General features: G+C 38.6%; 2 protein-coding genes across 6 annotated transcripts in view; one reads left to right on the forward strand and one right to left on the reverse strand.

Annotated features, from left to right (window-relative positions):
- Nucleotides 1-2719, reverse strand: part of TMCO3 (transmembrane and coiled-coil domains 3) — a 33049-nt gene extending 30330 nt beyond the window's left edge. For 2 of the 3 annotated variants that reach the window (XR_009485444.1, XM_059839639.1), the window contains exon 1: nt 2551-2719. The gene's annotated coding sequence lies outside the window, so the exon portion shown is untranslated. The remainder of the gene's footprint in view (nt 1-2550) is intronic. The other variant, XM_059839638.1, reaches the window with a different exon arrangement.
- A 147-nt stretch (nt 2720-2866) lies between these two features.
- Nucleotides 2867-26414, forward strand: DCUN1D2 (defective in cullin neddylation 1 domain containing 2). 3 transcript variants are annotated; one of them, XM_059839640.1, is made up of 7 exons: nt 2867-3020; nt 5412-5628; nt 8677-8845; nt 11340-11470; nt 21218-21300; nt 22535-22631; nt 23270-26414. In XM_059839640.1, the coding sequence occupies exons 1-7, from the start codon at nt 3018-3020 to the stop codon at nt 23347-23349; spliced, it is 780 nt and encodes a 259-aa protein (XP_059695623.1). In that variant the 5' UTR covers nt 2867-3017; the 3' UTR covers nt 23350-26414. The 3 variants fall into 3 exon arrangements, with proteins under 3 accessions (XP_059695623.1, XP_059695624.1, XP_059695625.1); XM_059839641.1 differs by having other exon boundaries at nt 3006-3020; nt 5055-5628; XM_059839642.1 differs by lacking the exon at nt 2867-3020 and adding an exon at nt 3298-3474.
- The last annotated feature ends 465 nt before the right edge of the window (nt 26415-26879 follow it).

Here is a 26879-nt window from a genome sequence, read left to right on the forward strand (position 1 = left end):
GGCCGTTAGATCACACAAACATAGAAAATAAATCCAAGACTACCCCTTGCACCACAAGCTTTAACTGAACACATATAGTCTTCTTCACTCAACATTTATGAAAACCAAGTCCAAGGTTACTGACAGATTTTTGTTTTTCCCTGGACTATTACCTAGATAACATCTTGTTTTAAAAGCAGTGACTGGAAAGCTTAATCACTTCACATGGTACTCATCTGCACTTCTTACATGAAAGAAAAGCCTTTAAAAATATCAGGCCATGATGTCATAGGCTGCATTTCAACCCAGCACTAGAACTCATTATTCTTAGCTGTCAGTAAATCTCCTGTCTCTTCTAAATCCTATCCTATATCATTGTATCGTAATCATTTGTTATTTATAAAGTCTCAGAAGCATTAACAAATTCAATTACACACATTCAACAAAAAATAAAAATAAAAACCCTAACTGAATCAGATTACATTATAAATCATAATTGTGGAAGAAAGAACAGCAAAATTTCCTGAACTTCTGAGTACTACTAGTTTCGATCAATGAACCTCCTTCACCTGAAAGGCTGCAGGGCCCTGAGGTACTTTACTTCTAAACCTATTAGGGATCTTCAACATTTTAAAATAAATTACAAAAACACTAACTCCATTCATTCATAAGTTCATGTCCCAGCAACTACTTGAAAATCTATACTTAAACTCCTGTATTTAATTTTGATACCAAGCAGGACAGAATTTAAAAACTAATTTCCTTCCCTCAGAAACTAGAAGGAACTACTGATATTATTGCACAAAAATAACAGTTATAGTTTCTTTTAAAAAAATCCAAACAAACATAAAAACCCTCAAGAAAACCCTCACACCACAAAGTTACACATACCAATATATAAAATTCTGTACTCGGCATTCTAAAAACTCACATTACACACAACATGTTAACAGATCATCAAAAAAGCAAGTATCTCCCTAAAAATTTAGTCTTGATCATTAGGCCAGCAGCCTTAATCAGGAACCAACACATGGACACAGGCATCTGGAAGCAGTCTGACTAAGAGAGAATCTTCTTTTCCTACAAGGCAGTAGCAGTCACAGTCCCAGATATCCAAGCCAGCCATCATCAATACATGGAATGAGCTCTGAGCAACCTGGTCTAGTAGAAGATGTCCCTGCCCCCAGCAGAGGGCTTGGAGCCATTGGTCTTTACAGTCCCTTCCAAGCCAGGCCATTCTGTGATTCCATGGGAAGGGAACATGGCAAGCATAGTCATGCACTACCTTCATTTGTTAAAAGCCCTTCCATCTCTGTTTCAGAGAGAAATGAGAAAATCTGTCTGTGGGTTGGTTTATTTCTTTTTCAATGCATGAAATGCAAGCCAAAGTATTTAGTAACTATTAGTTGACTGTGGGCTAGGGCTTAATAACACAAAGAGCTAAAACATTTAAAATTAAGAGCTGAAAGTGCAATCAAAGTAGCAAGAGTATATCACATCACTATAATGTCAATAACATAATAAAACAAACGTTTTGGAACTTAATAAAGCTATGGGGCTTACTACTTTTAAGGAATCAAGAAAGTAACGATCCTCACAATCTGGCAAAGTTCTAGAGTGAAATTTAAGGAATTATTTCTTCATATATACAAACTCTTCCTGTTCAGTAGGCTTGGGACAGAGATTTTGCTAAATATATATTACAAACTATTTCTGCAAGAAAGGAGAAGAAAACACCCAGTGTATATCCAAGGTGACTAAAAGACTCTATTGCATGTCTTATGTGGTACATCAAACCACATAACTAAATTTTGAGCAGAGATTTACACCAGCAAAGTTCACTCCCTGTTGCGCTGCGCAAACTTAGCACTGCGGTTTACACATGGGGACAGTTTTGTTTCTGTGCTTTTACTTTGCTGGCAAAAACTGTTTAGAGGAGAGACACTTGGGGCAGTGCTCAAAAGCTCGTAAGGGAATAAAGATCGCAGGCACCAAAATAAATTATGTGATGCTGAGCACAAAAAAAAAAAAACCCAAAAAACCAAAACAAACCCCAAACCAAGGCAAAAAAACTAACACTCCGCTCCATTCACCACCAGTATCAAATCAGAGGGAGAGTCCTTATTTAAACAGCGTTTGCTTCCTGCTGGATTGCAGCTCATCTTCCCCCTTTTTCCTTCCTGAACACGACACTGTAGCACCAGATTTCATCAAGCTGGTAACACTGGACCCTGCCTCCAGACCGCTCTTGTGGGAACGTCTGTGGGTTCGCCTCCACTCGCCCCCGTTCCCAGTGCCAGCTCGTGCCCGGGAGCCGCAGGCCGGCCGGGGCCGGGGCCGGGGCCGTGCCCGCCCGGCACCTCTGCCCCGGTGCGCTCCCACCTGAGCGCGACGGCAGCTCCAGGGCCGCTCCCTGCGGCAGCCCGGGCAGACGCCGGGGCATAAGGGGAGAACAGAAGGAGATAAGCGGAGCGCGGGGGCGACCGCCCCGGCTCCCTCTCCCTCATGGCGGCGGAGGGACGGGGGAAGAGAGGCGGCCGCCCCGCCCGGTGCTTTGGCAGCAACGCTCACCTGAGGGACGGAGGGAGGCCCGCAGCGGCGGGGCGGGAAGGGCGGGATCGCAGGGCGGCGAGCAGGGGTGTCAGTGGGCGGCGGCCGCTGGCGGAGGGCACCGAGGAGCCCCGTCCTTGCGGCCGCCCCTCGCCCCGCGCCGGTGCTCGAGGGCCGGGGCGGCGCCTCGGAGCGCAGCTGGGCGGGACCTGCGCTCCGAGCGCCGCCTCGCGGCGGGAAACGTCACCGCGGCTTCTCGCCGCACGCCGGGAGTTGTAGTCGGAGCCGCGGCCCCGCAGCCGCCCCAGCGCCGCGGCCGCCGCCGCTCCCCCCGGCAGCGCTGCGGGCTCCGCACCGCGACCCCGCGCTCCGCCTCTGCGGCCCGTGCCCGGAGCGCTCCCCGGCGGGAGGCGGCGCGGGCGGGCCGGTGCGCGCCTGCGCGGGAGGCGGCGCCGGGCGGTGAAGTTGGTGGGAGCGCCGGTGATAAAATGGTAGGTTGTGCGAGCCTAGGGGGGAGGGGAGGCGGCGAAACTGTGGAGGGGGAGCTTCGAACAAGCCCCAGGCATCCCCCGGGCTGGCGAGCCGAGCGCCCCCGCAGCTCCCGCCGCGCCGAGTCCCGTCGCCCTGCCGGGGGAAGCGCCAGGCGGGGGGGGGCGAGCGGCGCGGGGAGACGGGGACGCGCACCCCCCGTGCGGAGTCGCTCTCCCGCCGCCGCCTCCTCCGCCGGGCCAGGAGCGGGGAAGGTCACCGGGGGCGGCGGGGGAAGGGAGGGGGCAGGGCCCCGCCGCGGGTATTTCGAGCGCAGGCAGCCGGCGCAGCGCGTACCTTTCCCTTTTTTGGGATTGGGGCTGGCGGGGCAGGTCACCGGAGCTGCGAGTCCTTCGCTCCCACCGGCCCCTTCCCCGCCGCGGGACGCGGCAGGTGCAGCCGGAGGCGGTGGGAAAGGTGCGGTACAAATCCCCTTGCTGGGTCGGGGTGGTGGCGTCGGCCGGGGCTGTTTTGGGAAGGAAGGGCTCTCCTGGTGCTTCTGCAGCAGCTTCAGCGCTTCCCTGGGGTGTGCGGTACGGTGTCATTAGCGCTGGGAGAGGGCTTCAGAAACGTGGCTGGGCTGTGCCTGGATGCGAGGTGCGCATCCTTGTTCGGGTGCCATGAGCGAGGGGTCATGCTGGGGACGGGAGCTCCGGAGCCACCCCGGCCCCGGGAAGGTGCGCGGGTGCCGCTCCCGCTGCAGGGCACCGGCCGCGGATGAGCGGTACGAACCGTGCTACGTGGCAGGGTAGGGGGCTGGAGAGCCGTGTGTGTTTCTTATCGCCTCAAATAATTCAGTGTTTCATTTCGCTGGAAAATATCCGTAAATGCCTGGCGTTAGCAGGGCTTGAGAGAGGACATGGGGATTGCTTTGGCGTTGTTGGCAGAGCCCTCTGTTTTGAAGTGATTATCGCTAAGTTTGTTGCCCAGACGAAGTTTATGTAACTGAGGAAGATCTAGGTGCAGAGACTCCCAAAGCTAGACCTTCGTGAAAATTTGGAGGCAGGCTGGAGCTTGTAGCCAAAGGTTTATTAGTTATTCACTTACCAGAGTATGTAGTAGTAATATTTTGCACGTTTTTCTTCCCACTGTACACATTTCTTGTGTAAAAAGAAACCTGGCACGTTTCTTCTTATATTAGATTGAAAAATGCTGTTGGAAAGACCAAAATCCTTATCTTGTTTACATGATGTATTTCTTGTCTCAGGACCATCTATAGTCGAGATGTCCATATGGGGACAAGAGATAAAAAGTAAGCTGAAAGATGGTCCTATGTTTACTCCTCACTGGATCAGAATTCAGTTCTCTTTTAAGAGACATGTAAATTTTCCATTATACCTGACTATTTAAGCTGTAGTGGGGAATTTATACAGATTTCTCAGCTTAACTGTTGGCCCAGAACATGTGTTAAGTATGATTTAACCAAATTGGAAAGTACAGAGTTTGACTTAAGCTATCTCCTTCTGCTTCCAACTTCATGTAAAGAATAATGTTGAAATATCTTACTAGCAAATCTTCTCCCTATAAAATGCCCATTCCTACCTCTTGGGTGTTCAGAAGTTTAGGGTTATTGTCTCCATGTGGTTGTTTTAATTGAGAGAAACATCATATTAATTCCTGTAGACCACTGCAACAGGCTTTTTTGTTGTTTAATTAAACTTTGAAAAATATGTTTATACTACTAACACAATGAAGTTTTAGATCACATTTACAGCAATCTTATAGTTTCATTGTAACATTCAGCAGTCTCCAATATGTCCATTTCATCTATTTTATTTTTGCCTTATGTCTTCTGTTGGCAGTGTTTGGTAACATAATTATATGAGAAATGCTTCTGCCTTTTTCAGCTGATGACTGATTAAACTTTGCATTGCTAATTGTTGCTAAGAAAATATTAGAAAAACCCTTGAGTATTTTTTTTCTCCATGTATGGACTTATACAGAATTTGAGAATCTGTAAGTTGCACCTTTTAATTTCTCTTTTTTATAACCACTAGGCATATCTTTCAGAAGATAACCATATTGTAATATGACGAAACTTGTGTTTACTGCTGTTACAGAACAGAAAAAAACGTCAGCATTATGTGAGCAATAAAGCAGAAATACAAGTTTGTTACTGACAGAATATGTGCTGCTAAAAATGTATATATAGATGCTGTCATTTCAATTTTCAGAAGAAAATGCTGTCTATTTAACTGCAGAAGAACAAGGCTTTGTCTTCCTGTAATTCTGAAGTGAAAGTTGTCATCAACAAGAAAACTAAAACCTTTAAAAGATAGGCATTAGTAGTAGAATGCTGAAACACACTTCTGGATTAGCTTCATTGGCTTTCCTGCTTCTTTTGCATCCCAAAGCATAAACTTAAATCGTCCCAGAAGGACAAGGTCCGCCAGTTTATGGCATTTACCCAGGCTGGTGAAAGGACTGCTATATACTGCTTAACACAGAATGAATGGAAACTAGAAGTGGCAACAGACAACTACTTCCAGAATCCAGACTTGTACTACAAAGAATCCATGAAAAATTCAGTAGACAAGAAGAAATTAGAACAACTATATAATCGATACAAAGGTAAGATTTCGTTTTCTGGTGAGTCTTTGGTTGGTCAGCTTGGGGTTTTGTTGTTATTGTGGATTTTGTTTTGGTTTTTTCTAAATTGTGTTGTGTGAGAACTTTTTTTGCTTTATCCTCTACTATTTTTGAGGAGTTTTAAGTAAAGCTTGCTTGTTTTTGCTTCTCACTGTGTGTTTATAGTAATAAGATAAGAATGAAAAAAGGTTTTAAATGCTCTTAATGATCTGTACACAACTTCTGTGGAGATTTCTGTAGACTTTAAAAGTAGGAAATTAAACTTCCAGTGAGGAAAAAGTGCCAGCTGTCAATATTGTAGCAAAGTTTATTATGCAATTTACATTATTTTTTGCCAGTAGCTGCTCTTAAATGTGTATGATGGTCTTTCCATGGTAAAATAATACATATTGTTCTTATGCTAATATTTGGGGGAATTAATTCTGTTCAGAGACAGTAATATTTCTATATGTTAAAAGCAAAAATGTTTCAGATAATGTTACAGCTAGGAGTGTGACCAAACAGTCAAATAAAAAAACTTAAAAACTAGATACTGCAGCCTTGATTATTTCCTTCATGCTGGCATATTACAGCAAAAGTGTTGTGCCTTCTCAGAGAGGTTTGGAGGGAAGACCACAGGAAAGTGGATTAAAGGCAGAGTTGTTTCTTTTGCAAGTTTCATTTTATGTCGTTATTAAAAAGAACAACAAAAAAAATAGGCATTTAAATATATTAAAGTGTGTGATCCAGGAGGCAGTGCTTGCTGAGCTGTGGCACCTGACATGAGTGCATTGTTTGTGTTGGAGCAGTGCAGGCTGGAATCATTGCTAGCTCCTGTTGAAATCCATACATCTCATGTTTGAAAACACATACTCTTAACCACTACCCAACTATGATTGTATGTACTTTTCTAATTGAAATATATGGCATGTTTTGTGTACACTTCATATTTTTTTATGTTACTGTTTCCACCATTTTTGTTCTTCTTTGCATAATCTGTTCTATTTTAAGTGTAGGCATTCTTTAATACTTCATTATCGTGTGGTAATGAATTATGTAGGGACAAAGAGGCTAAAATGATATAGCATTTCTTTGTGAAAACAAAAACCCAGAGACAGAACTCAGAGAACCATGTTTTGGTTTATATATGCCTATGTGGATGTTTTTATATATATAGCATATGCATGCATCTGAATCTTTTGTTTGCTCCTTGAATGTCAAGTCTTGTAGATTGCTGGGTCAAAAATATATATTCAAATTCATAAATGCTGTTAATACTATCTAAAATGGAAGAAGATTGTCACAAATGTTATTTGTTATTTATAAAGTACTAGCAGTGGCAGACTGCACCATCTGACTTTGGTGAAAGCAAGTCCAGCCAGGTTATGTCAGTGTTTTAGTTAGCAGCACATCTTTGCAGTTCTGGCACTTAAAAACTGAGGGTGTAAATGTTAAAAACTTTCACAAGATTTGACAGAAGACTATAAAAGTTTTAGTTAAGCACCTTACCTTGATTCATATCAGGCTTAAACCTGAATCACTGGCTTCTGAACAGTAAGGGATTCCTTTGTTCTACAAAGCCTATAGAAGAGTGCACTGTACTTGAAATCTGAAATGTCTCTTTCTGTTGTTTTTTCTTTGTTTTCCTACTTGTTTATTGAGCAACTCTGTCAAAACAACCATTGCATTTTTGTTACTGGTTGCCTGGATGATGTGAAATATGATAAGGATGAAAAGTCCTTGTTGAAATCCACCAGAATTTTTCCACTGATTTCAAGACAGTGCACATCTTGCCTTCCAGTTCTTCAATTACTCCCCAAATACACAAGAAATATATTTTACATGTCTTAGAACTAGTTGAATAGATATATTTACTTGTTATTTGGGATCAAAGGTCCCTGAATTATACCATGGGTGTAATTCTTGTTTTAATAGATGTGAGTCTGTTTGCCAAATTAACTTCCTCTCTGGAATTTACAATTTCTTTCACTGTAGTATTGGCTGGAAAAGTAAAAGAGATCTTAGCTTAAGAATTAAAATAAAATTCAAAAGGGTTTATCTAGGCTTGATTTTTTTAAAATCACCTTCTTGGATCAGGACTTAAAAATGGCATGGTTGAAAATGGTAGCAGTTTAAGAAGTTAGTATTAAATCTACTCAAGAGATGCTTCTTTTCCATAGCCCGACTTATGATATTGAAATGTCTTCCTCTCAAAGGTGGGAAAGACAGTTTTGTGGTTTGTAAAGTCTCAAGCTTTGCAAACTAGAGGTTTGGGTTTATTTTCTCTTGTTTTCAATTGTTTTTTTCTTCTCCAGTTATCTAAGTTTATGTGCAGTTTATTGTTTGGGGGCTTTTTCGAGAGAGAATTTTGTTACAGAATTATTATAAGGCATCTACCAACATTCAGAAAGGTACTACTGGGGAAATACTATGTTTCACTTGTACTAAATTGTATTAATTAGCATAAGACTCTGTTACGCTAAGGCATTGCTTGAACAATGTTTTGGTGATTTCCCTGACTTTTAATTAAACCCCCAAAATGTTTGAATGTGCTCTTTAAGTAGATATAGTGGATACCCATATGTCACTATTAGGAAAAAAAAAAAATCAAGGACCTAATGTGGTAGGTGTGTTTTTGTTGGACTTGAGTTTGGGTTGATTTGGGTTTTTTTTAAGCTTAATGTACACTGACCAATATAAATGTGTTGTACATTTTGATGTGTTTATCACCCTTACTGTTTCTAAATGTAGGGAGCATCTCCTGAGTTAACTCAAATCTTTTTTAGATTTGTGGAGGGAAAACAAAATTTAGTTGATGTCAGCATGTAAGTTCAGGAAAAGTTACAAACCAATTTCTCTGTAAGTTTACAGAATACTTAATCTGTTTACTGATTTTCTTTTAAACATATCTTGACTTCAAGTGAGAATATTTGTGACAGTTATGAAAAAATGAACACCTGTATTATGCAGCACATCAGAGCTGTCAGATTATTATTTGTTAATATGTTTTACAAATAATTATAATTCTCCTATTTGTATTTTAAACTGCAGACCCACAAGATGAAAATAAAATTGGCATTGATGGGATTCAGCAGTTCTGTGATGATTTAAGCCTGGACCCAGCCAGTATCAGTGTTCTGGTTGTGGCATGGAAATTCAGGGCAGCCACACAGTGTGAATTCAGTAAAAAGGAATTTATTGATGGCATGACAGAGTTGGGGTAAGTATCCATTTCTGCATAGTTTATAATGTAGGGCCCAAACTGTGTTTCTCTTCAAGACATTTTCACTTAAATTGCGTGAAGCTCTAAAAAGCTGTTGAGGCTCATGCCAAGCTTAACAGGTGCAAAATGCCTGTAGTGTCTTGTCTTCCTTGAATTGGTGCCTTACTGCAAAGCCTTAATGACCACAGCAGGGGGAAAGCAAAACAATTTCTACCTGTACAGCAAAGGAGTCAGATGATTCATGTGTCTTTTTATGTAGTTTGTAGTAAGCATATGCATATTTGTGTTAAGGACTTGAGTTGGACCTCCTGCTGTTAAAAACTGAAAGTCACTGGAGGTGTATGAAAGGTAAAAAATGTCAGTGTTGAAGCAAAAAATAAATAGGAAAACAGAAAAGAGTCTTCAGTTCTTTCCCTTTACCTTGCCACCAACAAATGGACCCATATTTCTTTTTGTCCATTTTACCACCTATACTTTCTTTCATACTAGATACTTCATTTGTACAAAATATCTATATTGAAATAAAAATGAGGATACTGGTAGTAGAAACCATCAGTCCAACTGTGATGTAACTGGTAAAAAATTCTTTTCTGGATTATGGAGCTGTTCTGGATAATCAGCTTTGAACATTCTCTGCTTACCAATAAAGTCAAGCATATATCATCATAAAATAATACTTGGTATATAACTTTTCCTTGCAAGAGGAGCAGCATTTCTAATATTTAGAGATGCCAAATGACTCTTTTTAACAGATTGCATTAAATGGGTGGATAAGTACAGTTTTTTACTTGTTCCTCTTTTTTGTAGCTAAACAATTTCATTTGATCTTAGAATGGCACCTTGATCAATACATTTCTGAGACAGACCAGCTTTTAGGAAATGTGGTGGTTGTTTCTTGAGCAGAGATTGTAACAGTCTGATGTTAATGACCTCATCAGTTATTGATTTCTTTTTAAGCTTTCCTTTTTAGGAAATTGTGATGAAATAACTTCTGATACTATGTGAAGTTCACTGCTTTATTTTGTCCCACTGGGTAGCTTTGGTAGAAATTACAAGAATAATTATGATTTTCTAACCATGGGCAGAAATTAAGTGCTCATCCTATTATATTAAAGGCTGCCAGCATTTTTAAATTTTTTTTTTTTCATAGAAGTGATTAAAAAGCTTTTGCTAAACCACCTGTTCTTGGAGCAACAGCTGTTCTTAGGATCATAATATGGCTGTGCCTGCTTGCCATAGCTCTTACTGAGAGTTAGGAATGATTTTGTTACATACTTGGGGGCACAGTGTCTGTGGTTTTTAGCAATGAAGACAAGTGAGCAGTCAAATGGAAAGACGTTCCCTGAGGCTCAGATCACATAGCATCTGTAGGATTCATATGAGTAGGTATATTTATTGTCTAGATCAAGTCCCTGGAAGAAGCTCCCAAACTGAGCTTCTCAGTTGAAGACTGTTGGCAGAATTCTTTCTTTTCTCTGCCAGGTACTGCTGGAGACCAGAAAGGTACTTATTTTTATCTGTACCATGCAAGACATTTAAAACTGCATTTGTGGTTTATGGAGGTTGTTATAGTTACCCATCCTTTAAGAAGTATTCTCGAATCTTTAGAATAAATAAACATTTAACTATGGGTAACTTTCAGATACACAGTGTTAGTTGTGATACTGCTTCTTTTGAAAACCTTTTGCTTCACTTTGAGTTTGTAGGTACAATTCAAGATATTGGTTATGTCCTTGTAAACCTTCAGTATTCATTTGACGCCTTGTTGTGGCAGAAACATTTTCCCTTTTAAAAGTGTGACTTCTCAGCTCAGGTGTTTTCACTGAAAATGCTTTGGTGGTGTTATTCAGGGGTGTGTTTCTGTTAGAATTTCAGTAACTTGATTCTGTCTTAGCTTACCTGTGTCAGGCTGTTGAATAGTTTGCCAGACTTCAGGCTATCATTCAAGGCTTATTTTGTTCCTCAGTTTTATTCTCAGTTGTTCTATGATGGGGAGAGAATGACTGCAAATAATACTTCCTTTAGTTGGAAAGTACTCAAATGTTGAGATGAACTGTAAAAAATGTAGTGTGAAGCTCTTTATTCAGGAGAGTAGGGAATAAGCATTGTCTATCTAGATTAAAGCAAAACCGCACACTTGTGTTACAGCGTCTGTCTCAGGGGAAGGAATAACAGAGTTCAGTGAGGGTTGGGTGTTCTTTAGGAGCAAAATATCATCTGTTCAGAAATTCAGCAAGAGATAGAAAAGTAGTTAAACCACTAAATCCTGTTTGCATTGTGTAGCTAAAGGATGCCTGTATACAATGTTCCACTTAAAATTCTTTAGTAAAGGCACATGAGCATTTATATTTTTCAGAATGATATCCACAAAGATAATAACTTTTGTTTTAACCACTGTTTGGTTTTTCTCTTAAAATAAACCATAAAAAAGGTGGGGGAAAGTAGGAAGAAATTTTAAATATATGCAAATAATGTAATCTCTTTTGAACAGGTGTGACACCACAGAAAAGCTAAAAGCTCTATTGCCAAGGCTGGAACAAGAGCTAAAGGATCCAGCAAAGTTCAAAGATTTTTATCAGTTTACTTTTAACTTTGCTAAAAATCCTGGACAAAAAGGTCTAGGTAAGTAGAAAAAAAGAGAAAATGTCTGCAGTCAGTGAAGTCTTCCAAATGTTTCCAGTACTACAATATTCTCATTGACAATTGTGTAGTAAACTCTTTATTGATTTCTTTCACTGACTTCTCTTTCCCATCTTCTTTCATTTAATCTCTTATTCACATCCCCTTGGTACAGATAATTTAATGGGGTTCTCTGCTAGTATTGACATTCTCTGTTCACTTGTCAAATGAAGTTCCTGCAGTTCTTTGAGACCTGTCAAATTTTATTTTTTTTTTAAATACTGAGCTAGTGAGCTCTGTGTGTTAAGAACTACTGGAACAAGATGTCCATATCAGCTCAGAAAGAGGGAGAAAATTGGGCACAAGTTACTGTTCTCCTTAAAATCTTTAGTTTTAGCTCAGTTTTTATGTAAAGTTTAGAGAAAGGGTATTATGGACTTGGTTTAAAACTAGTGAGTACAAATAGGCATAGGTTATATAGCATTAAACTATTATTCTTCATAAAGTTTGAGCTTTTTCCCAATCCATGCCTCATATTGCTGAAGTAAAACTGATACATCATTTAAATTCAGTTTTTTTCTTCAAATCAAGAAGTTCTAGCTTGTGAATAGATGAAAAAAGCAGTAAGATGAAGTCTACTCTTCTCAAATTTATGTCCACTTTCAGAAGATCCCGTGTAGGGAGGAAGTAATGATTTGTATATAGAACAGCACTGTACCATCATCCCTGTTCTTTGTGCCGTGTGTGAGAGGAAGTGGTTTGTTGGTTTTTTTAGGGCTTTGGGTTTTTTGCTTTTTTTAGCATAGCCACTTTAAATCTGTGTCTAAGTTACTTGGAAAGCTGATAAATGTTTTTCTCAAGAACTGTTAGGAGAGCAGAATATCAATTTAGACGTCAACCAGGTGTGTCTGTTCCACATTCTTGATTTTGAATAATCTCTATTGTCTTTCCTGGTGTCTCCTTTTTTCTTTTTTTTTTTTTTTTAACTATGGACAACTTTTAGCCAGTTTGTTTTTCTTCATTATTTTTCACCAGTTCTGTTTTTCATTCCATCTGTCACTCTCTCATGGCTCACATGCCACTTTTGCTGACATGAAAATGAAGTCTAGTAGTGACTCTGTGAGGTTGGTTAGGATTCTGTCCCTTAGCTAGTCTTCATTAACAAAGCTTAGTACTTCCAAATTGCAGGAAACTTAAGTCAGTGACAGCTGAAGTTGGAATTTTTGGGATACCTAAAGAAGTATTACAGATAGCTTCCTGTTTTAATTGGGTCATTCCAACATGACACTCATTTTTTATATTTCAAAAGCTTTTCACCTAAGCCTCTGTGAGTAGTGGATGAGGGGAAGCAGCACAATCCAGATTTGGAACTGAATGTACTGTTTATTTGATGTGAGGAGGAAACTGACTTGTTTTCCAGTACTTCTTTTTATTCAGTATTTTTCTAGGGTCTGAAGTATTCAGTGCTTTTTCTTATTAGGCTGGTAATTGGTTAGGGGACTGATCTTTAGGCTAAAAGAATATTGTTTAATTCTTGGATATACACATAAACTATAAATGTGCCTATTTGAAAACTAACCAAGTTTGGCATAGTGCCAGTGACAAATGAGAAATTCATATTCTTAGCAGATTGTTAATAGAAACCTTTTATAAAAGAAAATGTGATTAAACTCGTTCTGTTGGGTCCTTCAGGCTAAGTGCTAGGGCTTCTTTTTTTTTTAATATTTTTAAAGAAATAACTCTTGAGACTGGAGCTTACCAGAAAATAGTCTGTGATAGGCAGACTGACTTACACTATTACTTTAAATGTTTTTTTCTTTCTTGTTATCTTAGCATATTGAAACCATAAGAAATGAGTGAAAAATCTTTAAAATGTTCAAGCAGCAATGCTTTGGTTATGAGTCATGTTCACTGCTCCATCATTTCAGATTACTTTTCTTTAAATCTGTATCTGCCCTTTTAAGAAGTGATATGCAGTAGTTACTACTTTATTTATTGTCTCCTCTCCTCTGAAAAACACCAGGAAATAGTGATTTATGGGTTCCTTTTTAATATGCCAGGTGGTCTTTAAATTTAAAAGGTAGAGAAATACTTAGATAATGTATTCCCTTATGTTAGATGGGGTCAGCATCTACCAAAACCAATTCTTGTACACACTTTTCTAAACAAATAATGCTCTGTGGTATGCTACAATATATACTAAATTGCCTCTTCAGTTTCAGTAGTTATTAATAAGATTTGGGGTTTGATTTGTACTGGTCCTCTGGCTGAACAAGTTTGAGAGCCATTGCCTTCACAAAATATAATCTTAAATTTTTGATGGCAGGTTTCATACATCTTTGTCCATGTTTGCTTAAATCTATTGTTAGATATTTTTTTCTTTTTCTAGTATATAAGTTAAATTTCTGTTTCTGAATTTTCCAGTTTATACTTTAACCAGCCAAAGCAAATATGCAGAATGCATTTTTTTAGAGTGAGTAACGACTTCTTACATAGTTGGTATTATGTATGTGTCTTCATTTAGTTTCTGGACTGAGTAAAACCAACTACCCTGATAAATTTCATTGCCTAGCTCTCTGATACTGGAATTTTGTCTTCCAACTCTCATTTCCTTTGCAATCAAATTGACCTAATTTTCTCTTGTCATGTAATATCCGAACAAGCCAGATAACCAGCCATGTGTCTTAAGTATTTTACTTCTGGTTTTGCATCCTTTTGAGTTTGCTGAAGTTTGATACTGTCTGCAGTTTGCAGTCTATTTTACTATTGGGTTTCTGCAGCACTGCAATGTACCCAGTTGAGTCTGATCTTTCTGATCTGATATTTCTGCAGTCGATTACTCCCACTAGCACTATGACTTTGCACTTCTCTTTAATGAAATCTTTCTTACTTTCTTCCACATGATTTTCCAATTTGTCCAAATAATTTTGAATCCTAATCCTGTCTTCTGTCGTGTTAGACTTTTTTCAGGTTTTGTCTAAGTTGCAAATTTAATAGTTTTCTTTGTTATCATCTGAGTTACTGAAGTATTGGGTGTTAGACTCGGGACTGACCCTCTTGGATGAGTTACTTTCTCCCAGTTTGGCAGGGAATGCCTGAGGTTCTTCCAGAACTTCTTTGACCACTGTGAAGTTTCAAACATGGTCAGAGTTTGAGATTGCTTCAGCACACTGAGGTGAATTTCACTGTATCTGGTTTCACTCTGGGCAGCAGTGCTTGAAGATGGAATTTCTAAAAGTTTTTTTTTCTGAAATCACTGTCAGTTTTCATTGGATCTTTTTTGCTTGGAGCATAGCTTGGAAAAAAATCTCGTGAGTGTCCCATACTTTCTGGAGTTATCAGTGGGACACAGTATCTTTTACCACACCAGCTGCCATTTGTAAGATGGGGAGTGGGAAGGCACAGAAGCCCTTCTTATAAGTTTTTTTGGTGATAGAAGAATTTAGATGATACCTGACACAGCTGTCTTCATAATTCAGAGGGGGTTTTGCTCCAGTAAAGTGGTCTTGGAGAGTAGGAGTGTGCATGTAGTTCTGTGTTTTATCTATTTTTGGACTAGCCTGTCTTCCCTTGCTTTTTAATTTCTTCTTCTCCACTTCCCCTCAAAACCAATGCAAGAAATTCTGCTATTATATAATTAGATGGGAAGAAATCCTCTCCAATAAACTAAGTTACATCTGTTCTGTCATGCCCTAAAATAGACACAGAATTCAGTACACCGATACTCATTCCTAGAAATAGGACTGCCTTTTATAGGAGTCTTTTTTCCACAGTTCATGTGGTGACAGTAGGGAATTTTTATTTCTCCTTGTATCTGCAGGACTTCTGTTGCTGTGGTCTCATCCAACTCCGATGTTTGCATTTACTTTTGTTAGCTCAGTATTGCCAGGTGGAATGCTCCAGCCTGGGCACGTGCTGTTGGAAGAAGTGACAGTAGTAGCAGTGCCCCAGGGTGATATCTTGGGTAAGGAGTGCAATGCAGGAGGCAAAAGCTCAGTGTATAGGATCTGCCATGATGATCTTGAAGCAGAAAATGATGTTCTGATGACTGTTACTAAGCACCCAATGATTGTCTTTCAAATACATCTGAATAGATTTGATCATTATCCAAGAAGACAATGGATGCTTATGACTGTTAAAACTGTGACTCTGAAAGTGGTGGACAGAATTAAGGAAAAAAACCAGCCAACTCTGAGCACAGCAGTGCCATCTCAATGGCTGTGTGTTGGACCTGGAGTACATAATATTTAGATATATTAAACTTGATTTGCGTTTTGTCTTTATATTCTGAAGGTGCAGTTTATCAAGTTATCTGGTTTGCCAGGAGACTTTAAAAATAATTAAGGATAAGTATGATTCTGTCTTTAATCTGCTTTCTCATGTTCTTACTACTGTATAAAGTGCAATAAATCTTAAATTTTTGCACAGTGTAGATTAGGAGAGGTTTATCTTGCATTCTACTCTCAAGGTTCAGCTTTTCTATTGCAGTCTGAGTGAAATTTTGTATCGTAGCTCTTGTTGGTAAGTGTATTAAAGAATAGGATTATAGGTCTTTTGTCATGTCTACAGAGCAGTTCAGATTTCTAAGGGCGCTTTCTACACAAGGCCTTAGCTCTCTTTTTTTTTTTTTTTTTTTTTTTTTTTTTGGTTGGTTGTTTTTTGAATCTGATACTTGCTTTGATTCTCTTACTGGGTCTCCCTTTGAGCCCCAAAAAGACATGCTCAGGAGTTTGTTACAGTTTGTTTCAGCCCCAGGGAGGAGCTTAATGCATTCTTTCATGGTCTTCACCTTCCAACATGGAAACAAAAAGCCGATTGGGTCCTTCATCACTTCTTTGTGATCCCTTCATCTGCCTGCTGGCTCAAAAGGTTGTGCTTCCTTCTCTCTGCCAGTTTCCTGGGATCAAGCAAGAGATGAAAGATGAGGAGGGCATTCAGACTTGAATCAGATATTACCTCAAGACCAGAAGAATGACTATCTTTGCATCCGGTATGTGGACTTCAAGGAGGTTTCCTCTCCTATAAGCAGATGAGTATAATGTACTCTTTTTAATTGAAGCAACATCAGCTTGGCTTTTATCATAGCAGTATCTCAAGATTCTCTGAAGAGATCTTTAGACATTAGGAAAGGATATTTTTTCTTTCTGTTCTGTGTTCTTTTTTTACTCCTGCTCTCCTCCCAAGCTAGTTATCGAGATGTTCTCCCCTTTCAATGAAGAATTGGATTCATAGGCAGTTTGTAGGAGTGAGTACATGGAAGAAGTTGAGTGAAGTCTATACATGAATTTTATATTTATTTTCTAAGAGGTCTGTAAATGCTGTATCTTAGGTGTTCCAGTGACCTTGGTTTGTGTGTATGGTTCTTGCTTTTTTTTTGTTCACATTTTCCATGTTGAAAATGCCAGCAGTTTAAGGGAAACTTTAGTATAGAAGAGGTTTTTTGATCAGTAAAGGTGTGGCTTAACTGCCAGTTCTATTAATGCCTCATTGAGTCTTTTACTCATGCTTGGGAAATGAATATCCAGTCAACTTTAGGCCTTCTGTTGTCATTTATCTGAATGGTACATGGAGAGATTTGTAAAGAGGCAAAAGGATTTTTGAACAGGCTACAATCAGGTTCATTAGGCTGCACTCAAACTGGTGTTCTGAAAGTCATCTCCTAAGTCTAACTTGCATTCCAAAGCAGTTCATCTGTTTTTGTGCTTAAGGTGATAAACAGATAAATGTGAAGGGTTCTGCATGGAATCAGGCTGCTTCAGTGTGGCAGGTGCTGAGACAGAGCCAATGAGCACAGCCAGACCCTGCTGGGCTCCTGCAGTGCTCCTCTGAAATCCCTGTGCTGTGCTTTACCATTCCTTCTGCCCACCACAGGCACTTAAGCCTGACTCTGCATTATCTGTCCCCTATCACAGGCCACTGGGAAGCTCCTTGCTGATGTCTTTGCAGGGATGAGTGGATCCAGCTCAGCTAGATCCTGAGTTTAGCCATGATCTGTATTTGTATCACCCCCCCCCCCCCCCCTTAACTTGTTCTTTCCTCTTCTGCCTATCTTCTGTGGGGGAGCTTCCAGTTGCAACTACAGCCTATTTTGCTCTAAGCTTTTGACAATTCAATTACGTGTTTTTAGGTTTAATCCTCATGGTATATTCTTGTTATTTTGGTCATTAGGAAAGAAGAAACTAATTCTTGTGTCTGTGTTCTTAGCAATTTGGAGGCCAAAGAAGACTCTTAAAAATCATACAGAAAGGAAGAAACAAGGAATTTATTAAATCACTGAATCTTGCAAGTTTTCACTTGATGCTTATTGGTCAGGCAGGTATAATAGTCCTGTTGTTGAGACAGATTGACACCAGCTTCTGTTGTTCTTACCTGTGCATCAGTTCAGCACAGTGTTGAAAAGCTATACTAGTAATTCAGGTGAAATAGTGATAATATTCTCTCCATTTCAAACATGAGTGCATGAACAGGTCTTGGTGGTAGAGCAGACTGAGAGCTAGAAAGCTGTTTGGCAGAGGATGACAAGTGAGTGCTGCAGTCCCAGAGGGTGGTTTTTGGCACAGCAGGTGTAAATCAGCTGCATTTCATGTTCCTCAGAAATCCTGCTCTCCAGCCAATTCCTTGCTGTCTGTTGATTTCTCTTTTTGTTTTTACACTTCCTTAATTTCTAGTGTGCAATGACCTCATTGCCCTGGTCCAAAATCATAGCATGAGGAACTTAATTTGATTCTTATTTTTTTCATACAGCAATCTAATTTTTTTTTTCTTAACAAGATTTGGTCAAATCTTAAAAGTAGACACAGGCTGTATTTCTTCTTCTGCATTAATTGTGCTGTTTGTTATCACTGTTCTGTTCAATCAGGATAGAAGAGGCTAAGGTTTTTTTAAAAGCCAGTTTAGAATGAGGTTTTAATGTGGGAGGATAGATCATGCTGCATGCAAAATACTATTTCTGATTGAGAAAAGCTGATAGTTTAAGGGTCTGCATGACATACAGCTCTCACTAGATAGCGATACTAAAAATATTTCTGGGTTGAAAGCTCAAACTATATAATGTACAGTATATGATGTGGTATTTTTATGATGTTCTTCAACCTTTTAGCAATTTCATGCTTTGGATATGAAAATGGATGTTAGCAATGAAGTCTCTTTTAAACTGATCCTTGTCTAGGTGTTTTCAGAGATCCATGCATCTGTTTATTAAGGTTACATTATTGGTCTATAATGTGGGTAGCATATATTTTGGTATAAAGAACCCAGCATATTTTATAGTTGTAGTTTGATTCTTATTGTAATGATGCCTTTGTATCTATACAGCATTGAAAGAGGTATTCCTAATTCTGCCTGAGGAATTTTTGCCTTACAAAAGCATCTTCCTGTGGGGATGCAGAACCCTAATGGCATAAGGGCTTTTCTCTTTTTTCAGTATCTATCAGTGCAGCACTAATTGTAGCAGATCCACAGCAGTACTGTTTATTGATACTACTGTCAGCATGCTAATGTAGATTTTGAACTCTCTAACTAGGTCTTCCCTTTAAAGCAGAAAAATCCACTTTTTCTGTTCTCCAATGCCAGATTTTTCCACCTCGATAGGGAATTGTCTTCAGACAGAAGCGTAGGCATATCCCCTGAGATTGTGGCAGACCTGAAGGCCTAGTTTGCTCATGTACTTGCAGGCTGCAAAAACTGGCACTTTCACTACCAAAAGTGATAGTCCCATCTATCTCTACCCTTGTGTTCAGATAACACTTGCGTTAGTTGATGGCTTTGTGGGATTACACTGAACCAGATGAGAAAGATGGACTTTTTTTCTTTCCCTCTTTAGCAAATTTTACTGAAATGAGAACTTTCCTCCTTGTGCCTGCTGGGAAGAGTACCACCAGTGTGGACCTGTTTGATCCACTACAGAGCAGCATCATCAGTGGGATATGCATTTTTCATATGTTATAGCAAATAACTTCTGTATTTTTGTGCAGGAGAATTCACTGGCAGACACGTGTACACAGTGTCCCTCAAGTCTCAGCTTAAGACAGAATTTCACGTGCATTGTGTTAAACACAATTTTGCAGTAATCACCTTAACATAATACTGACTTTGACAAAAACCAAGGAAGTGGTCTCTCTTCTTTCCCTTTTACCTCTTCTTTTGTGGTACCTTTAATCATCTTTGTTTCCCTATCTGTACTTTCTTCCTTTTTCCAAGGAACATTTCCATCAGAAGTACAAACTTTTCAGCTATTAAGGTGTTATTTCTCCAAAGTGCATTTTTCTTAAAGTTATCACGTGAAAGATTTGCAAGGTTTGCTTGGAGAGCTTGAGTCTTCATAAAGAAGCCTGAGTGAGTGGGATCTAAGCCAGTTACTTCACAGTGAAATTTAGAAACTATTAGATTTCTCCTTTTTCATTTTTTTTTTACTTTAATTTGGGACAACGAATAATAATTAATCTGGATATCTAAGCAGCAAGTAATGCTATTAATTACCCTCTTCCTCATATTTTTTGTGAAAAATGAGTGTGGTGGCATAGACAGGAAGAGTTGAAGGAAGTTTATTAGAGCATAATTCAAGTTCTGTGCTCAATAGCACTGATCATATTAGGACAAACACTGGCAGCCCTGTCCCTGTGTAGATAGGTGAGAGGCATATTGCATTTCTCTGCATCTTAACTGCTGCACTTCATCCAGGGCCCAGCCCTGTCTGAAACAGGGACTCTAGGCACAAGGCTGTGTTAAAATCTGGAACATCTCTCTCAGATGTGAAGCTTGATTTCAGGTGACATTGTCCTTTGGTTTGTAGTGTGATATGTACAATTTCAAAAACCATTCTTCTTGTAGATGCAGGTTGAGCTTCTGTTTTATGTGCTATCACAGTACTTTCTCTTAAGCTTCATCTTCTGTTTACACTTTGTTTTTACTGAAAGCACAAGCTGAAATATTTCTGTGGTTTCAGAAAGGCTGTGCCTTATTTTATGGTTGCCTAGTAGTTTTCATGTACTTAGTGCAAGCACCAAAGCCATTAGGTATTGTGAGCTGCTGAGGATGAAAACAGGCCTTCAGGGAAGCATCTTTTCTACCCTAAAGCTGCATCTAATGTTGCTTCTGCCTTTCTGCTGGAATATGTGGCAGTGCTGCATCTTCCTTGACCCCTGCTCTCAGATCACTGGTCACGATGCAAAATAAGGCTGATTTCTTGGACTTGTATTTTCAGTACTGGATGTAGCTGTTTGTCCACTTAATGATGCCAGAATTATTGCTGTAAGGGAGAATACCACAGATAAATGGCTTTTTTTCTTCCCCTCATGCCCTTAAATTCCCTTCAAAGTCAAGTGTGTCCAAAATGTGATAAATTAAGAGGTGTTGAGATCTGTGGATTTAAATGTTTTTTAATCAATATCTCCTATGTTTGTGCATGTATGTATACATTTTTCTTTTAATTTGCAGAGAGATTTATCATTAACTGTTCTGTTTCTGTAGATTGAAAGTAGCTTTAATCTGGCATTGGTGGATGGTAACAAAAAATATTTTAGTTTTATTGACTTTGATATTCAATACAAAATCTATTCTGTTACTGTTTGTCTTCTACCTTGTGGGTCAGGGAGAGTAGAAAACAATTCCTTATAGGTTTTTTTAGTGATTTTGAAAGAGTGTTTTTTAGTTGTTTTATAATATACTAGATGTAGTATTAATAGTTTAACCAGAAGGGGTTTATTGCTTATAATGTACTGCAATATTTACGTGTTGCTTTATCTCTTGCAGATCTCGAAATGGCAATTGCATACTGGAATTTAGTCTTGTCAGGAAGGTTTAAATTTTTAGATCTCTGGAATAAATTTTTGTTGGTAAGTACATACTTTATTCCTTACTGCCTATCTTATTCCACAGTAGTCTGGCTTTTGTTGGCTGTGTGCTTCCAATAACAGAAAGATGGGATATCTCTATACTTCCTTCTGACTTTTTCCTTTTTGAAAACTGATATAAAATACTCTCAAATCAAGCCAAATTAAATCTTCTCTTTATGGCTTTCTAATTTAGAATAATGCAAAAAGATGCAGCAAAGTGATAGAGTGTTCTGCTTGCTTATTCCTGAATCCTCCTACTTAGGAAAGTTTCTGCATGAAAGGGAGCCATGATTGTAGATGGAACTGGTGCTGCTGATTCTCAAGACAGCTGTGATTATTGTCAAGCGTGTATTTTACCATGCTCTGCCTTTGGTAGTACTGGTGCATAAACTCGGTCTTTTTAAATCAGTCATACCAGAATTTAAGAGACTTTCCATTTTCCACAAATTTTTTTGCCTGAGTAATTAGGCTGATTAATTTTTTTAGCTAATAGTAGTGAACTGATCTTGACAGTTTCCTTATTACTAATGCAGTTCTGTGGGCAGTGAAGTAAAGATGCATAAGTTAAATCTTAGAAATTCAAAAATATTCTTGTAAAAGACCCAATTCATGTTTCTCATCCATGTTTCTACATTTGCATGTCTATATAATTATAAAAAATGAAGTTACATAATATATAATTTATCTTGATTTTCTTCATTTTATCTTTTTATCTGTAGTTAAGAAGAAATAAAAAATCTTTGTGCATTTTTGTCCCCCAGTGCTTAGTAGGGAAGGTGTACACTTTCTGAAATATTTTTTTGTATTTTTTTCTAAATTTTTTGGTATTATATTTATTTGAATCATTGAAAAATGTACCAATTTCATCAAGAGGGCTTTTGAAAGCATTTCATGTTTTAACTGCCTCAGTACACTGTAAGACATCCAAATTCAGATCTGTAGATGCAACTGAAGAAAAATCTGCAAGCTACATCCTGGTATTAAAGTGTGTTACTTTAGAAGAAATATTTAATCTGCAAGTTTAGTTGAGAAGAAATATTTAAATTCAAAGATTTCAACCTAAGAAAGAAGCAGGAAGTCTTTCAGATGGATTTATTTTTGTTGTTTTTTTTTTTAAGATAAAGAAGGTGAAGAAATGTTTGAAATAGGTGTATTTTGGAACATGTCAATATAAAATACTGCTATGGAATTTGAAAGTAGTTTGGACTGAACATACTGTTATTCCTCTGTACAGGAACATCATAAGAGATCAATTCCAAAAGATACTTGGAATCTTTTGTTAGATTTTGGAAATATGATTGCAGATGATATGTCCAACTATGATGAAGAAGGTAAGCAGTACCTGAATGTCTTCAAAAATTGGTACAGCAGAATTAAAATACTGCTATAAATGAACAAGAGAACATGTTGTTACCTTGTGTCCTAATTTGTTTACCCTTATAGTTTCAGCTGCCAATACAGTGTCATACTTACTGCCAAAATAGTAATAGTGATAAGAAGGTTGACTGGTTTGCTGTAATTTGAAAACAGGGGTAAAGATAGAGTCACACCATGATAGAGCACATTATTTGAATGTGTTGTGCTACAGACCTCTGAGTGAAACAATGGTTTGTACAAAATTTTTGTTACCCTAAATGTAGTTTTGGAATGTGTGCAGAAATAAGTCCTGAGATATGAATGGCTATAATAAGAATGCCATGGTTATGCTATCAGCTAATGTTTATAGCTCTACTGTGGAGTTCTGTGTTTTAAATACATTTTGGTTGTCTTAAGAACTATTGCTGAAAGAAGAGATTCTAATGTGGAATTCATTAGTTAGGTGGTTTTTTTCAAGTATTTTATCTTGTTGTGCCTGTTAATGCTAGACAAGGCCAGAAATGTCAAGATAAGCTTCTAATCCTTTGTAGACTACACCAGTTCACTGCTGGTAATGGTTGCCTAATTTCTCAATTGCTTGATTTCTCTGTAGGAGCATGGCCTGTTCTAATAGATGATTTTGTGGAATATGCACGACCAGTAGTCACAGGAGGAAAACATAAAACTTCCTAACCCCAGATTGGTTAATCTGGACTAAATGAACTGCAGTGGGAAATGAAGATTTGTTAGCTGATAACTGCACTTTGGTGCTGGTTTAAGTGGTCATGATGACATTCTGCAGACAAAACTGCAATTCCTCCTTTCTGCCTGAAGAAAATGATGACGGACGTGTGGACACTTCAAGAACAAAGTCAGAAGATCCAAGCTGTTTGTAGGCTATTGGCTTCAATTATTGTACTGGTTGTATCATATAGGATGTAGATTTTGCATGATTTTATACTTTGGAGAAGTTTAAATAGAGGCCATTTTATTAAAGTTTTGACAGCACAGCATGCCATTCAGTTCATAATCCAAAGTGAACACCAGCAGTTACATAAATAAAAATGTATTATATTGTACTTATATTAAAAGCAGTATTTGTGGTATATAAATTAAACCCATAAATAAAACTTATGTAGTATGTTGTATTTTTATAAAAGTTAGTTCTGTGGATCTGTCTCAATACAGAATTGTAAAAAAACCCAAACAAATGAACGTATGCTTTTTCTGTTTTTAACTTATTGCCAAAATGTTAAATTTGTATTTTCACATCCTAGATGTGTACAGTGATTACATCCAGCCTTTTTCTCTCTCCCAGTGAATTTGACTTCCTCATTTTTCTTCTTGAAGTGCTTGGACATGGAACAATAGCATTGCTGAGGACAGGCTGCTGCTCTGTGCTGTGTTGCAACTCCAGCTTTTTTTAGTTACCATTTAAAGCAGACATTAAACAACCAAAGATGCTTCTGTAATTCATGTTTAGGTATCATCATTCAGTCTTCAATTATGTGTTTTATTTATTTTTAATAATGAACTGGTGGAACATGGATTTTATTTGTAGCTTGAAACATATCATAAATTCTAGCTAAATGCAACATAGTTGTAAATTCATTTCCTGGCACTTCTCACAGAAAATAGATGTGAGTAAGCCCAAAGACTTAACTACTTGGCTTCCATGGTGGAGAAAGAGTTAAGGGTAAGGAGACTTAATGATTACAAGTGTTCATACCTGTGAATGTGTTGTGCATTCAATTATATTTAAGGAGATTAAAAAGCAAATTAGTGCAGTTTCAGTGATCTCAAAGCTGGTGAAATTGGACCAGTTTTCACCAAATCTAAGTTTTTCAGTCACTTGTTTTTCCCCTTTTGCCAGCCACTGATTATGAAGTGCACAGTGGTGTCAGTCTTCTGTTTCTCATCAGTGTCTTCTGATGTCTAAGCACAAAAGTTTTACCAGAAACTATTCAGCGTGTCTTCGCACAGGGCTCTTGCAAATGCTACCTCATCAAAATGAGTTTGTCATAGCCACTGTAAAAGTCTGTTAAAATGAAGAGTTGCTAGAGAGTATGTACAGTTATGATCAATATATTTTCTGTATTTAAGGCTGAATAGATGCAAGAATTTTGGGGAAAATAGTGCATTAAGTGATATAAATATATCTGTTTGGATCGTTGAAGTGTTGCATGACAGCAGACTCTTTTATTTTATAGTTGCCAGGGTATAAAAGCTTACAATATTCTCTTAAACTCTAATATTTAGAGTTTCAGACGAGCATTATGTCAACACAACGTGCAAGGACAAGTGTACATGCTGCATACAGAGACTGCCTTTGTTCTTCCACTTGCTAGAATTTCAGTTGTGCATGGCATTTTAAAACCAAGAGGAGGGAAAATTGGAACAAATCAGTGATTTTTTCACTTAGTAAGAGCCTTGCAGGCGAGTTACAATGCCCCGTGAGTGATTTGTTATGAATATTTGTCTCTTTTTGTGAGTGTCAGCCCTGGCCAAACAGCCACCAGGTGTCAGCGTCTGAGCCCGCTGCTGTCTGGCACTCCTGTGCAGTTACCCACTGAGGTTCTGCCAAATTGCTGCTTTCTGACTGCATCCTTTTAGAAGGGCATTTGTGTAACTCCAGGTATTCTACAGAAGTCAGCTGAGAGCTAGAAGCAGTTATACTCTTAGTACTGCTTTTGATTTATCTACACCTCCTCCCCAAAAGAAGCCATTTCTATATCTGTTCCACAGGCTTTGCAGAATGTCTAACATCTTGCAGCATCGAGTGCATTTACTAGCCAGAAGCAGTGGAATGCTTGTTACTCACACAACTGCCATTTAAAATATATAGATAAAATATAACTGACCAGAAGTAGCTTAATCTGTTGGTATGTGATGTAACTGAAGTTTCATAGCACTACAGCTTGTGAAACATTTGCTCGTGATGAGAGCTCCATCAAATCATTCTGATGACCCTTCTACCTTTTAGAATAAATAGAGCATAAAAAAAATGCATGTGGGTTGAAGGTTTTTTCCTTGTTAATCAGAGCAAGAAGGAAGGGATGCTTAGCCCAGGATTCAGTGTGTGTATATATACACACACACTCTTAAATCTCATTCCTGGGGGAATCCTTCATGGGTGATAGTGGAAGACTGGGAAAAATACTCCAGTGATAGTAGTTGATCCTTGTGAGCCAGGTTTTGAGGTTTGCTACGCTTTTTCTTTTCTTCTTCCTGGTCCTCTACCCATTTTAAACCACATGTGATTTTTACATTCCTATATGAAGTAACACCTTCACACTTGAACAGTCATAAAAAATGCAAATAAACTGCTTTCACCTTACAAGTTTCTTACACATTTTGATCATTTGCTGTTGTCCGCAGTTTCACTTTACAGGGTACTCTTACTTCCATTTTAAGTAAGCTGATACAGTGGTAACACCTAGGCTGCTCAATTTATAATCCTAAATGGTACAGATGTCTTCAAGTTGTTCAGTGCATACAGTATTACTTCACAGATATGCTGTATGTATTTTTAAACTTGGTGCCAAGTTGTTTGGTTTGAAACTGAGCCATAGGATTTGTACTTGCCAATTCTAAATTTAAACGTAATTTATCATGTGTCTCATGCCAAGGAGAGCAAACCTGCAGGCATCTGCTCATTCAATGCACCTGGGAGATTTGCTGCTGAGTAAGCTGTACATGTGTGTATATTTTTTGGCACTGGAAAAAGGAATAAATGGACTGTTAAAGGATTGAAGTCAGTCATGTGAGATGTCTGTATGGTTCTTGTCAGTTTTCTGCTTTGGAAGTCTTGGTCTAGTGGGATTTTTTTTGTTGTTGTTTTCTGGTTCATTTATTAGGTTCTTGTGTTACTACCCCACCAGCCAGAAGGGGTAAGGATGTAACTCATTAATTTTTAAATGGCCTTAATAAATATTTGGTTTGGTCATCTGTGTCACCTCACCGTTAAGCTTTTAAGAGGCTTGACATGTTTAGCTGCAGTACTGTATTCACTGCATGGATCTGCTGGTCACCAGACTCTCCACAATTTGTGTCATTCGTTTGTGCTGGCAGTGGGAGCTGTAATTGCAGGAAAGAATTGCTCAGTCCTAGCTCTGAGCTCTGTTGGAGAAGCAGCATACTCAGAAATCTGTGCAAAGACCTTCAGAGTTATGCATTCACCTATCGTGAATTCTCTTCTGAAAGTTCAAGTCAAAATAAATAAG

This window comes from Haemorhous mexicanus, chromosome 2, assembly GCF_027477595.1.
Source record: "Haemorhous mexicanus isolate bHaeMex1 chromosome 2, bHaeMex1.pri, whole genome shotgun sequence".
NCBI classification, from domain to species: domain Eukaryota; kingdom Metazoa; phylum Chordata; class Aves; order Passeriformes; family Fringillidae; genus Haemorhous; species Haemorhous mexicanus.